This window comes from Chionomys nivalis, chromosome 22, assembly GCF_950005125.1.
Source record: "Chionomys nivalis chromosome 22, mChiNiv1.1, whole genome shotgun sequence".
Classification (NCBI taxonomy): Eukaryota; Metazoa; Chordata; class Mammalia; order Rodentia; family Cricetidae; genus Chionomys; species Chionomys nivalis.
In genome coordinates, this window is record NC_080107.1 from 19,558,747 (window position 1) to 19,574,130 (window position 15,384).

General features: G+C 34.8%; 1 protein-coding gene across 1 annotated transcript in view; it reads right to left on the reverse strand.

The window, feature by feature from the left end:
- Positions 1–15,384, reverse strand: part of Psmd14 (proteasome 26S subunit, non-ATPase 14) — an 83,577-nt gene that overhangs the window by 16,196 nt on the left and 51,997 nt on the right. The window contains exons 6-8 of the mRNA XM_057755394.1: positions 14,968–15,038; positions 13,898–14,048; positions 2,565–2,672 (exon numbers count right to left, since the gene is read on the reverse strand). Of these exons, the coding sequence (XP_057611377.1) occupies positions 2,565–2,672; positions 13,898–14,048; positions 14,968–15,038 (330 nt within the window). The remainder of the gene's footprint in view (positions 1–2,564; positions 2,673–13,897; positions 14,049–14,967; positions 15,039–15,384) is intronic.

A 15,384-nucleotide genomic window follows, 5' to 3' on the forward strand; every position in this document is an offset into this window, starting at 1 on the left:
AATTTAGTGTGATCCATCACTAAAATACCAAAAAGCCCAAGTTTTTAATGGACTCCTTAAAAAAAAAAAAATCATTAAAATAAATACTGCCACTTCTAAACATTGACAATAATAATCAAATGTTCCAGGTACAAAATAATATAGTTTTCTGTATTAATATAAAAGCCAATAACACAGTTTTAGGTATTACACTTTGAACCCTTAGAACAAAGGCTTCTCTGAAAGTGAAAATAAAGTCTACTTCAATATTGCCATGAACACTTACAATGGCTCTGAGGTTAAGAGTACTTGTTGCTTTTGCAGAAGACCAGGTTCAATCCCCAGCACTCATATGGTGGTGGTTTGCAACCATACAGAACTCTAGTTCCAAGGGATCTGATGCCCTCTCCCAATTTCCATGTGCACCAAGCATACATGTGGTGGCAAACATACATGCAGGCAAAATACTCACACATAAAATTCATAAAATATTATTTTGTAAAGATATTGTTTGACTGTAGAAAGTTTTTAAAATATGGATAAAGAAAATAAGGGAGAAAAATCCCATTATTCTACTACCTAAAGATAATCAAATCCAACATCTTGGTATAAATACACAGGTTCTAAAACATGTACATGGAGAACATGTATATTCACATGTATATCCCATTTAAACTTTCCTGTAACTGCTAACCAGTTTACAATGTGATCACAATATTCTCCCACATCTTTACATTAGAGACACCAGTGCTAAAGAACACACTAGTGACTGCTGCCAGGCTTCTACCACTTACTTCTAAGTTGTCTAGGGAACAAGTTCCCTCTAAACACAGCTAACTTTCCCTTAAGATAAAGGGTGTGGTGTTTCTGAAAGGTTTCTATCAGCAACCTAAAAATTTGACATACAGACATTTAAATTCTATTATAGACTTTCTATCTAGCTTGTCCTACAAAAGCAAATTATTTTAAAGGTGCGCCCCTCTTTGGCTTGATCCCAATGTAGTGTCTTAGTGTTGAAATCGTCTAAACTGTAAAGCATCCAAATAGATGCCATTCTGATGGGCACTACACAAACTGTGAAATAAACACATTTACAGATTCTAATTGGGAGACAAGACAAATTTAAAATGATAGGAAAATAATGCCACTTTTTAACTTAGGCTTGAAAACTGTTTCAAAAGGTCCATTTTTAATTCCAGGTAGAAGGCAGGGATACACACTACCAAGTGGATTAGTACAGAAAAAACAGATTTCAGTATCAATTTTGCCTGTGAAGTTAAAAGGCAGCATTTTAATTTTAAAAAGGCAATATGCAACAGGTAACTCGTGACTTGCAGAAATCCACCATGTAGTGAACACAGGACTCTAGGTTGTGAGATGCTATTGAACCTTCTGTAGAAATAATGAAGCAGGATGATGCTAAGGGGGTGTGTGAGAAAGGTCATTATCATGGGCTAAACAGACCCAATAATATATTCTCTTGGAGCATGCAAGTATGGGCTTGTCTGTGCCCAATCAAAATCACTGGTAGCTTATTTCATACTCATTATTCTCTGTAGTTTCCCCTAACTTATTAAAAAATTTTTTTCAAAAGCAACATACCTCACTTCTTAAAGACAAAATATTCCACTATAATGAACAGCTAAAACGAATGACAACAGCGAAAGTGCTTAAAACACAAAGTGGCCAAGGCTAAGCAAGGCTGGACCATGGTGAACTGTTAATACCACAACTCCCCAAAGACAACCTTAAGGCAAAACAAGGTTTCGAGGGGGAATAGCAGTAGCTACTATAAACTCTTTGTCCTGAGTGTGCTATGTAATCAAACATGGTATTTTTGTCCTATTAATTAATCTTTAGAGAAATAATTACCTACACAGGCACAGACTGTGCATTTAAAAACACATTTACCATAATTTCTTACAGCATTAAAGACTTGTGTTTAAACAATGAGGCATGCAAATGGAACAGAAGAGCACCAATCACTCAAAGGGTATTAAGTGCTTGCACACCCACCAACTACTGCAACAGCGGTGGATATCACAATATGACAAAATATAAACTTACCAAAAGTAAATTTTATGTGTTTTTATAAAATTTTAATCAAAGGTGGGGATAAAATAAAAAAAAAGGTAGAAAGATTTAAGTACTACCTAAGAACTGTTTCTTGGGACCTCCTAAAACACATTGCCTGATTTCCTCTTACATTTTGGGTTTTGTTTGTTTTGCTTTGAAGACTGTTCAGAAACCAATATAGGTTAGCTAACTGTTCCCACCTGAAACTTTTATTAGTCCTACTCTTAGATACTAACTAGATAGAAATGTAGAGGCTGACCTCGAACTCAGAGATCTGGTGGCCTCTGCCTCCTGAGTGCTAGGATTAAAGGTATATGTTTTGTTCTGATGCACAGACTGAGTTGAAACCTGTAGCCTCAAAAGAAGCTGGGAATCTCTTTTTAAACAATAATAATAAAAGACTGCTTATAAGAAAATTAAAATGATTAAGAACTGGATCTTATAATGATGACAGCATATTTAAACATTATAAAACAGAGTTTTAACACATTATCAAATACAGTCATTACCTGGATAGATGGCTTGTTTAAGTGACCCAGATTTGAAGTTGTTTGTCTTGGTTCATGTCCTAAGACCATCATATTAGCATTGATCAATCTGAAGGCATCAATAACAACCTGTAAAACAAGGTGTCAAATCAATTCTTTTTAAAAACAAGTGACGGTGCCAAGCAACAGTGGACAAGGCAAGATCAACTTGCATCTGTTTCTGGCCTATTTCCAGAAAATCATTTAATTATAATATTAATAAAATGAACCTCCTGCTGATAGTGCCATCAGTGTACCACCCTCTATCTTGTAATGTAAGGTGACACCAATTATTGCAATTTCCATGAAGCAGCAAAATATTAACTTAGCATTTTTATTATTAAAATATGTCATTACTAAGCATACATCAAATAACCTTCATTGTTGTGCTTATTTGTTACCTAAAATTTTCACAGTCAAAACGAATGACGGGAAAAGTAAAACTGAAAGTGAGCACAAGCTAAGGGACTACATCTAAGACCCAGCCCTGTCACATCAATTATGCCATCACAGTACTTGACATGACAACAAAATTGCAGCCAGCACGTCACTTGCCCATGTGTTCTCTGCTAGTCAGATACTCTTTACTTCTTCTGACTCGGAAAGACTTTATACCTTGTCTGATGGCTTTCAACATCCAAGCCACCAAGACTAGGAGGCACAACAGAGAAAACCAAGGTCACCATGCTTTCAGATAAAAACAATACAACATGGTTACAAGGTCATGGAAAGAAATAACTATATATGTGTGTGTATGTCTTTTGTATATTATAGATTCAATTCCTTCATAACCCAGCATCATGCTAATTAGCCCTTACGTATCAAGAGATTAACAAGAATCACCTATTTTCCACTATCATAATTGCTGACATGCTTATAGTCATTTGAATTTGAAAGAACATAAAGCTCTTAAAACGTGTCACTTTAGGCAATACTAAGACAAACTGCCTCTTTCCAAGACAATCTTGAAACAAGACTTGAAAATTTCTTCATTTTCCTTTAAAAGTATTAACAAAGGAGATTATCAGATTATAAAAGTCACTGCTATCTGCATTTGTTTTTAGTTAGACAACTTGTGTAAGTACACGGAAATATTAAAAATTATTATTTTCAAGTTAAGCCAACTGTAATATAATTAGGTCTAAAATTATATCTTGAGGACTTCTTAGCCAAGCCTGATAGTGCACACGTTTAATCCCAGCATTCTGGAGCAGGCAGAGATAGGCAGATCTCTGTGAGGCTGAGGCCAGCCTGAGTTGCATGGTGAGACCCTGTCTCACACAAAGAAGTGTTTCTATACACTGAGGAGTCTAAAGGCTATAATTACAGCAAACATAAAATTACACCAAAACATTACAATACAGTCTAATGTCTCTGTATACTTCAGTTGTCCTAATATTGGTGATAATAATGTTTTTAATGTTGCTTTTAATTTTTGTGGTCTCAATTTTCCCCAAAATTCCTTTTGTTACAAAGCCAAGTATTTAATCGTAATCCTACATAACTGTTTTTAATTATTAATGGTAAATTAAGACAGCAAACCATTGGTTTTGTTTCAACTTCTTTTTTTTTTTTTTTTTTTTTGTTTTGGTTTTTCGAGACAGGGTTTCTCTGTGGTTTTGGAGCCTGTCCTGGAACTAGCTCTTGTAGATCAGGCTGGTCTCGAACTCACAGAGATCCGCCTGCCTCTGCCTCCCGAGTGCTGGGATTAAAGGCGTGCGCCACCACCGCCCGGCTCTTGTTTCAACTTCTTTATGATTCCATTCCTAGAGTTCAGTAAAAATCATTTCTAGGAAAAAAATTCACCAACTACAGAAATTTCATATTACATCCCAATGAAATGCTTAAATACTTTTTTAATACTAACTGCTTTCAAACTAAAACATTAGACAGCAATTTTCATGCAAGATGTTTCACTTCTATGGATATTATAAGTGAGTGTGAAACATCATTAAAAAAATGAAAATGTGGGTTAGGCCATAGTTAGGTGGATACCATGATCTATTTTTAACCCCAAAATTAATATAAAAAGGTACTTTATCCAACAATGCTGTAAGATTTTAATATGTTGTTCAACTAGTAAACTATGACCCATATGAAATGATATGTTCAGATCAATACTTCCTGAACAATAATAGAAATGATTACACTAAGATTAAAGGAATTTTCTGGAATCGCTATAGCAACTGTCTAAAGGAAACTAACATGTTCAAAAACCTGCAGACCAAAATTAGATTTAACATGCAATAAAAAAAAGGCAATATATTCTACATTTTAATTTCTATACAATTTTATAATTGCCTTTTCTGCTGTGAGAATAAGTGGATTTTTCTTTTTAGAACAACCTATCAAAATAGACTCATTAATGTCCAGTACACTAATGAGCAATGGGTGAAGAAGGTGTTAATTATGCCACAGTAAGACTCAAGAAAAAGCCCCAGTGAGAACTTGGAGGCGTGTGTAAGCTCAGGGCATTTCTTCATGTTTGTGTATTTACAGAATGATGCAACAGAAAGACAGCAAAGTGGTCACTACATAGTCAGGAAAATAAACCAGGATGCAACATACTAAACAAAGAACCTTCAAGAATTTAGGCACTGAAGGGAGGAGGAGAAGAAAGAATAATCCATTCGTAAGCCATTCTGCTTTTTTTATGGCTCACTTTGAAATACGTATACATGAAACCAGTTTGTCTTGTGAACCTCAAAATTAAAAAAGAAGAAGAAACAAAGAGACATAGCATCAAAATCACCTCCTCACAGCAACAATAACCTTCACACAGGAGTATGAAAAATAAAAAAATCCTGTCCACGTTGAAGCCCTGTGAAGCCAATGAATCTCTATTTCCCTGCCTGACCAGTTAATTTCTTCTGGTACAAGTGCCTTGAGACTTTTCAGAGGTCACCGCAACAGTAGACAGCTTATAACAAAACCATTAGCAGTTTGGCTAGCTTAGGGAAACCTCTTACTTTCCTTTTTTTGTTTATTATCACTGCATGAATCTGCAGCATATGATAGTTTATAATTTCTCAGGCTTGTTAAATTCATGTTAAAGGTCTGTTTTCTTGTTGAATAAATTTTGTTCATATAATGCTGCCTATTTCATACACTCAGTCTTTAATAGCACCTTTGGTCTATGCGCAACTCACAGATCAAAACAGAGGACTAAAATAGGGGTTGATGATGCTATTTACATGTGTGATTCCTGCTGTCTTCTTGTTAGTAGCTTTAATATAATAGAAGACCTTGTCTGTTTTGTAATTAACACATCTTTACTGGAGAGATATTTGGAAGTGATTGCTGTGAATATACTGGTTAGTAAAATAAACACAATCACACACCACTTTCTGTTATCAGACAAATTTGTGAATTGTACACATTATACTCCAGATCAACAAACTGTGATATAACAGCCAAGTAGAAGACACATATTTATATAACCCTTTATTTTTCTGAAAATATGTATTCACTCTGACCTTGCAAATATAATTAGCTGTGGGATGTGCAGACTTCAGTACCATGGTTGCTTTACTAATTGCAACTCTTGGAAATAGATACTAAATATTTGGAAGCTGCCAATACAAAATAAAAACTGCATCTTTCTTGTACATCTGTCTTAGCTTACAAAAGCAAAATAGTTTTGAAAACAATACTGAGCTCCATGTTTATTCCAAGCACATCCAAGGGTCAAGGACCTATCATTTCATTTTAATGATGAATCTGGCTTAGTATTTAAGCTCTAATTATTTTCAAATTCATTTTAATCCATATTTTTACTTCTTCCATGAGTATACTACAGTTCATTCAATATGCCATTTTTCAACCCATGTTTTCCTAGGTCACTAAAAGAGCAGACTAAATTTCTAAAGCATCAAATTGCAATCCCAATTTTTACATTCAGAGGAAGTTATTTTTTCTTTAAGCAACGTTCACCATAATTTATGAAAATAAAAAGCATTTTATTGTGTGTGTACTTCCAGCAGTGATTCCTGATCTTGCCTCTCCTCACCCTCTCAGTGTAGCTTCCAGGGCATTTCCAACTGTGCTCTCACTGAAGTCAATGACCAAGGCAAGTGTCCCAAAACCACACAACAAAAGAAAGAACTGATGCTAAAATTTATAATGCATTCACTTTCTTGAGCTAAAAGGGAGGACCAGAATCTTCCATACCTATACGGTAGGCCTAAGACCTATAGGTAGAAATAAATAAATAGATAAATAAAAATTAAGACCAAAATCAAAGCTAAATACTTATAAAATAAAAAGGAGCTAGACAACACAGTGACATATTTAAAAGCACATAAACCTAGTGACGTACAGGCCCCATCTCTAAATCTCTGTGAAAACGAGAGCATGAGAAGGGCAGCACCACACCAAACACTGCTGCCTGGAAACGGCCTATTATCAACTTCTTAGTTTGCTTCTAGATTCTTTAAAAATTAAGAATGAGTGTGACCTGGGAAATACTGAAATACTGTGGAGGCTTGTGACCATTTCGTTACTTCTGCTGCTATGCACTGCCACACGTCTATAAGATAAAAACATTTTCTGTCTCTTGTAAGCCCAGAGCATAAAAAATTCAGAGATATCTTACTTTTTATGCCATTTCCAATGAAAAGCACTAAGAACTAAAACTGACTCATGCCAAATGCATATCACTGGATTGCTGTGATTTCTTGGTCTCAAGTTTGCAACGCGGAAATTATTTATAAAAAGTCAATTTTAGCTCTGGAAAAGAAATTCCTATGTGAATGTACAGTTTCTTTCTTCATCCTCAGAGAATTGCTTACTGTAGCTACAGATCTGTACTACGATTTCAATATACTGGGGAGAATAGGGATGAGGCAGAACTAGCATAATGTTCTTTTCTGACAAGTGAAGACATGCATCAAAATTCAAAGAGTTAAACCTACAAGTTTTGAGCATATAACCCTTAAGGAAAGCAAATCAATTTATAGAAACTAGTATGGTAAAGGTAATTAGACATTTCTAGATCCATGAGACTGTGAGAAAAAAATATAAGTCATAAAAAAAAGTCTGGCAGAACTTTTTAGTGTATGCATTTAGTCAGGAGTCTGGGTGCCTATGCGTGAGTCAGAAGGTAAAATTCTATGTCTATCACCTGCTAGTCAAGTGGCTTACGACAAGTTACTTAATGTCTCAATCTCCTTGTTTACTCAAGAATGATACTTCACAGAGTTGGTGATAAGATTAAATAATACATCTCTTGTTAACTGTGGTCCTCACAAAGCTCTTCCCTTCAGATCTGTCTCTTTTTACTAGAACCTGCTGTGGACAGCACAGCTGACTTCTAAACTCCAGCTGATGCACCTTTAATCCACTGGGCAGTCCCACCGGGCAATGCATCTCCTGGGATGCTCCCAGCCAAGTACTAAACATAACCTCTGCACAAGAATCTAGCTATCACTGCCAAAATAAAGACGCCTTTGAAAAGTAACTGTGACTCTTCAACTCTCATCAGCCTATGGTGAGGCTTTTCCCACCTCAGGCCAGCTTCCTCTTGTCCCATCCCACGATCAAATTTAACATCTGTCTGGAAGTTTGTGCCTTTATGCAGTATGAGTGTTTTCTGCCACATGTCTAATTTCAGTCTGGCATAAGATCTCTGCAGCACCTAACTTGACACAATTAATAAAACAGTACTGCGAGAGCAAGCAAGGTGAAAATTTGCCCTAAAATTCAAATCATTGATTTGTTGTCCTAAGACACTTGGTATATGAAAAAAAAAATGAGTAAATTAAGGAGATAAATTTTAAGTTTTTTTTTTTTCCTTAGAAAAAGTTTTGGTTGAAAATAGAAAGAAAATGTGGTTAAACAATACTTTTAAAAACATTTAAAAATGTTTTGGTGATTATAATGTAATTACATTGTCTGTTTTCCCTTTCCTCCCATGAACACCCTAACTCTTTTGCTCCCTTTCAAATGAATGGTCTTTTTCTTTAATTGTTGCTATACACACACACACACACACACACACACACACACACACACACGTAGGTATGTATATAATGAAAATGTCTAGAATCTTTACCCATGCATGATAAATACTCTTCTACTCACAGGTGACAAACAGCACACTGAATACTGAGATCCTTAGGGGACTTCTAATGAGCTTCAAGAGCCTATCACTTACAGGTTGCTGGTCTGAAATTAACTCAGAGTGCCAGGTGTCTCTGGTACCTACAGCCAGCCTACACAAAACAAACCCATGATTTCAAATCCCGTTCTAGTGTACACGCTGTGGTAACAAAACTGAGTTCACATAAAGGATGCAAAGTCCCTACAAGTGTTAGCACGGCAGTGGGCAAGGGAGGACATACTTTGATTTTCTTTAAAGAGGATGGTGTTAGTGCAAGAAATATGTAGATTCCTTCCTTGCCCACTGCCATGCTAGCATTTCTCAAAGGATAAATGTATTTAACATGAAAATATCAAATAAATTCCTACATAACTTTTAAATTTTGCTTATTAATAGGTAGAAACAGTCTTTCCAAACCATCTCAATAATCAAGAAGTAAACTGTACTGGATAATAACCAAAATAACATGTTTATAAATAAGGAAACTAAGGTTTACATAACTCAAGTACATTAAATGAGATGTTACATGTATAAGAGATAGAACGGTGATTTGTACCTCTATGGACACTAAGACTAGTCACTAGCAAGCTATCTGATCCAATGACTACACTAATGCAAACACTAGAAAAGACTAAATTTCGCTTCCACAAAAGCAGGGTTTAAAGAGTCACTACTGGGTATCTACTACATAACAGTAGCAATAAAAGAACAATAAAGACCACCAGAATAGAATAAATACATAACAAGATGAAAAACTCAAGAAAGTATTTTTGTGTACTATTTTATGTGTGAAAAAAGCTATCAATTATCTATTTAAAAGCCCTTATCATTAGGTTTGACAATATACTCTCATTTCCTTACCACTGTTTAGTTTCAGCCATGTAGCAGAGGCAGACTAAACCGGAAGTCTCATAGAACACTGTTTCATTTAGAAAGAAATCTGTACAATGATAGGACGTAAAACATGACAATAAACACCTAGTACTCTAATAACTAGTAGCCTAACAACTGAGGAACTCCGCCACCATGTCTTTGAAGAAAATTTACCACTATTATAAATTCTTCTTAGGAAATTACAGTTAACACATTAAAACTCAAAACTAAGGCCTGGGTTTAGAAAAGTCCCCCTAAAACTGACAAAAGAGCTAATGTCAAATCACCCTACAATATCACCTTAAAAACTAACGTGATATTGCAGGAAAAGATTTCTGAGCCATTGTTCCCCACACAAAACTTTTACTACGGGTCAGAGACAACTCTTCCTTTTTTTCTGTGTCTCTAGTACATACCCAGTACACAGTGGGAATGGCTGGAGATAACTGGATGGCTAGGGAAGTAAAAGCATTCAATAAACCAAAAGTCAGTAATATTCTTACGGGCAATGGGACATTCATGGTTTTAAACTCTATTTTTTCTAAACTAATACAGCTGCATCAAACTAATTTTAAATATAATCACACCACTGGAAATGAATAGCAAGTACTAAAGCAAAATCAATTAGCTTAGTGATTGTATTACTAACACAGGAGCTTTAGCTACCTCTACACATAGCATTTATTCCCTTACATGCCATTAAAATCTTGTTAAAAAATTTATCATCTGTATAAATGCTATGAATTTTATCTCTTTACATACTTGTTTTTTTAATGAGAAAAAGCAGAACTATTATTTGAGAATCTTAAAATTAACATGAAATGTTGTGAAAACATTTTTTCCCAATCCCTAAATATGTGGTAGGGGGAGTAAGTCCTTAGAATATTCATTCTCTAATTCATTTTTCCTGTGCTTGGATTTATTTTCCAGCGCTCCACGTTTAGTAGAAGATCCCTGTTTTAAACTCTAGTCTCTGCAAAAGAATGAACAGCATTCCTTCTTCAGTCTTCCCACATGGCAGAAGAGCTTCTCTTAGTGATGTCTTCATCATCCGCCCTTCAATGCTTAGCCACAGTTGAACCTGCTTGCTCAGGGCATACTGTTTTCTGATTTACTCTGAACTTACCAAGTATGCTATCAAAGTATACTTTTATATAGTGGCAAATATGGGATTGCGATCTGCAGTCAGATAAAACTTCCATTTTCAAAAGTTTATAGAATATTTCTCATTAGGTTAAATAAACATGTTTGAAGACAGTACTTAGACTAAATGGTCATTAGTTTCCCTTAAGTTGTCAGCAGAAAACAGGCACTACAATTACAGCATCTAGATACTCACTAACATCAACCTAGTCAAGCAAAGTCAAGCCTCTAAATCAATAATGTTTTAAAGAAATAACACACAGGTGCATATGTGAGTTGCATAGTAGCTTTCAGATGCTGCTCAAAGCAATAAGCCCGCAGTGAGCACATGAAAGACATGTAGGAATGTGACAGGCTGAGTCCACTTCTGAAGCTACTGTGCTGGATCAAGCCCCACTGCAGGCTGACTGCAAAGCAAACTAGGTAGGCAAGAGGTTACCACTGTGCCATTGGAAGCTCTGGTTATGTGTACTTTACAAATAAACTGAAAACTAAACAACAGAATCTTGGAACTACTTCACTAAATAGTTGGGTTCAAGAGCTCACTGGTAATCTCTATGCATTTACTCTCCACTTACATTATGAATTCATAGCAAAAATTTTCTCTCATATCATTTAAAACCATTTCACTGAGAGACATGAATTCATCATACAGTGACTTTATTATTTGTGGTGGTCTTACTGCTTGGTCCCAGGGAATAAACCCATCTAATACAAATTAATAGAACATCCATCAAATGGGGAAAAAAATCAATTCATACATAGTACCTACTACAAATGATAGGAACTACTATTTAGAATTCAGAGAAACCTGAAGTTCTCTCCCACGACTTAAACTACAGGAAGTTGAAGGAAGTGACAACCTTGTCATACTAACTTAAAAGGCTATGCAATGACCTCTGGTGCTCACTTTCCACTCTGGTTATAAATAACCCATAAAATTTAATATTAAAATGCAAGTAAAAAAGCTTAAGGGCTATATAATTTTAGAGTTGGATTTCTTTATTTTTACGAGTAATAATAATAGCAACAGTAACAGAAGTAGTGTCTATCTTTAGGATTAAGTCCAAATATTTATTACTCTAATATAGGTATTATTCAATAAACTAGTCAAGTCACCCTAAACGAAAATTGAGCTTACTGGGAATGAATTAAGATAACAAGGAAACAATCCATAATCATCTAAATTGCTAAAAAAACATAGGTAATATTGGAATTTATAAAAATGAAAATCTACAGAAAAGGTTTTAAAAGTATGAACAGAGTTCCACCTTTATCTACAAAGTGTCTTCTTCACTCTTGATCTAATCACTGCTTTGCTAAATATTTTGACAGTTTTGATAAATCACATACCAAGGAAGGGAAAGTACAATGTTATTCTTCATCTTTATAAATGAATATTCTTAAATTTTATGATTTAACTAAAATATTCCATCATAGATTTACTAGCATTTAGTTTGATTTATACTATCAAAAGCTCTTGACTGTTAAGAGTCTTAAGTTACAACCAAGCAAAGGTGTCAAAAAGGTGCACTATATACTGACAAAACTTGATCATTTCAGCTAAAATAAAGTAATTTTCGATATTTTAAAAAATTAGACAAAACTGTCAAAACCTATGCTTTAGGTATAGTTTTAGCTATAACTTTTATTGTAATATGAATTGCAACTGACCAGAACTAATGAGTATTCAGTACTACACAACACTTGAATTAAGTTTTGAATTTAAAACTGCTATTTAGAACTATACTTGATAAGCCCTAATTATTGTTTGTAATCACTGTGGTGGGAGCTTCACAAGTTTTAATTCTGTATTTCTAGAATAATAATAATTATTAAATTAAGTTGCTGAAAAGACACTTTAAACATCAGAAAATTATACTGTACTTTAAATCATAAAGTTAGTAAGCAATAAGAATTTTCAATTCCTTCGTCAGTATTAAGTTATAACATTCTTAGTAAAAGAGAAGGCAAATAAATTGAAATACAGGGATACAGCAAACACTAGAAGTTAACTTAAATTGCTAGTCTATCAGCTGGTATTATTGTTTGGGGGACAGTCCTGCTGCTGAAAAGCTACATGACATCTCATAGGATCATGCTTTAAAGAAGACCTCAATTTTTATGCATCCTCACAATGTGGTATCAAAAACCATTCAATTTCAAATTTGCAACACAAAGAATCTATAGTTTAACAATCACATTTAGTTTGTTTCAGCTGCTGAATAGATGTAAATGTAACCCACACCACTATCAAACTCTAGGTCTAATAGATATCAAGCTAATGTTTATTTCTAAGTGCTTTAAAAATTATTCGTAAAACCTGCATAAAAAGGATTCCATGAATGTATTGTGATTTTACTTTAACAATTATTCTGCACTACAATGGAAGTACATGCTCAAACAAGACACCTCAGCAGTATTTTAAAGCAGTAACCACCTAGCCAATTTCTGTATGTTCTGTAGTTTTTCTAATCCACTCTCCCTGTGGTTGAGCAAAATCGAATTGCCTCTCACATTTGCAGACAGCTCTGTGAAGGTGATAATAGAGCTGCACCCTGCTGTCATGAGGCAGGAAATAGGAAAATGGCATATGGGGCTAGAAAGAAAGAAATAAGGGGAAAGAACGAAAGAACGAACAAAAAAAAAAAGAGAGAGAACTAAACAAGAACAAAAGAGATTTCAACAAAGAACAATATAACCCAATGTGTTCTGCAAGTTAACCTCTTTTCAGAATCAGTCAGCATATTTAATCATTCATCTGTGTCCTCATAGCAAATACATGAATGGCTGATTACCAAGTCTTTGGGCAAGTTTTCATTGTCTAAAATATTTGGAAAATACAACTCCAGAATATATTTTGCATAACGTCTGAAAAAACAGAGCCCTTTAAATGAACAGTTTTAGAATGTACTGATATTTATTAAAATATTAATAAAATATATAAAGCAGCAAATATACACATTATATGTAAGCAATCTTATACATATAATGTATACATATGTACAGGATGTATAAAGTAAGAAAATGAGGTATAAAGCTTTCAGTATGGTTTAACATTCAAATTCATGAATTTTTTTTTAAAATTAAGAATAAACATTCATTCATGATAATAGCAAACTTAAAATCCCTACATAATGTGTTAAATTGCTAATGTCATGCCATATCTATGGACTTGCACACTTTTAAAAGACTCTACCTTTCCTTTCACACTCTGAATGGGATCCACAACCACCGCCACAGCTCTCTCCGACAAGGCTTCAAAGCTCTGCTGAGTGTTGATATCCACACCAGAAAGCCAACAGCCAAAGCCAGGGTGACTGTGATACCAACCAACAACCATCTCAGGCCTGAAACAAAGAGGGCATTCAGACACTTAGAACACAAGAAGTAATACACTGATGATATGAGAAGAAACAACACACTAACAGGGTATAAATTAAGAAAAGATGAAAACACACAGGTGTGAAAAAGCACCATTAGAAACTCTGAAATCGGGCACCATATTATCCAGAAAACATGGCAGTGAGTAAGTGTGACAAAGGAGTCGCTATCATTAAGAGATGCACATTAGCAGTGGTAGATAAGGCTTTCAGCTTTTCACCTTGTTACCACACTTTCTCAGAGCCAGTTTTTAGCCTTTCAGCATTCAAGTAAATATCTACTCTTTAACTCCTTAGCTCTGGGAGCTGGATTTTTCAGGCACAGAGTACATTTTTTAACAATGGACACCAGGATCCACTGTTGTGAAAGGATTAAATATCAATTAAACCAGCAGTAGAACTAGGAACTCAGTCAAAAACCAATTTGCACTGCTCTGCTCAGCTGCTGAGCCTTTTGCTAACATTAATTTTGAAGTTTTTTCCACAGTAGAAGAATCTGAGCAAGAGAATGACAACCATTGGGAGATTTAGTCTGAGGGGGGATACTTGGATTACAGTGTCTTTAAAACTCATGTTAACAAACATTTATTCAGAACTGCATTCAACTGCAATTCTCAAATATACAGACAGAACCTACTAGGTCTTTTGGTTACAAGTCAATACAAAGTAATTCTAGATGCTAAACAGAGGGACATGATAGCGCAAGCCTACTATATGACAGCTGAGAATCTTAATACAAGGCAGTTTTCTGGTTGGGAGATTTTCATTGGTGGGTCAACCACACTGATTCTTCCCCTTGGAATGATGCCCATAAACACCCATTAACTTTAAGGTATGTTTCCAAAAGTATTCTCATTTACAAAAAATGCTAGTGTATAACACTTACCTTCCTGTTTGTTTCAGCATATCCAACATTTTGGCTTGGAACACTGGATCAACTGCTTCTACACTGACACCCTAGATTATGGGAGGGGAAGACAAAAAAATTTATAGGTTTTGATACATGTATTTGAAAGCTAATCAAATCATTGAACCCAAAGATTTATAGCAACAAAATTTCTAAATCTGCCAAGTATTGAATTGTTATTAGCTAATAATTAGACAACATTTAGGGTGTTAAAAGTTTATAGCTATTGCCATATATATTTCTGATTATATATGTATCATCAGAAGTACCAAATAGCTGACAAATTATGATTTTTTTTAGTTATAACTACCTATGGCAAGCATACCTCCTAATACCATCCCAGCATCAGAATTTAAGCCTAATCTAGCTAAACAAGCCAGTTTATCATAAGCACTT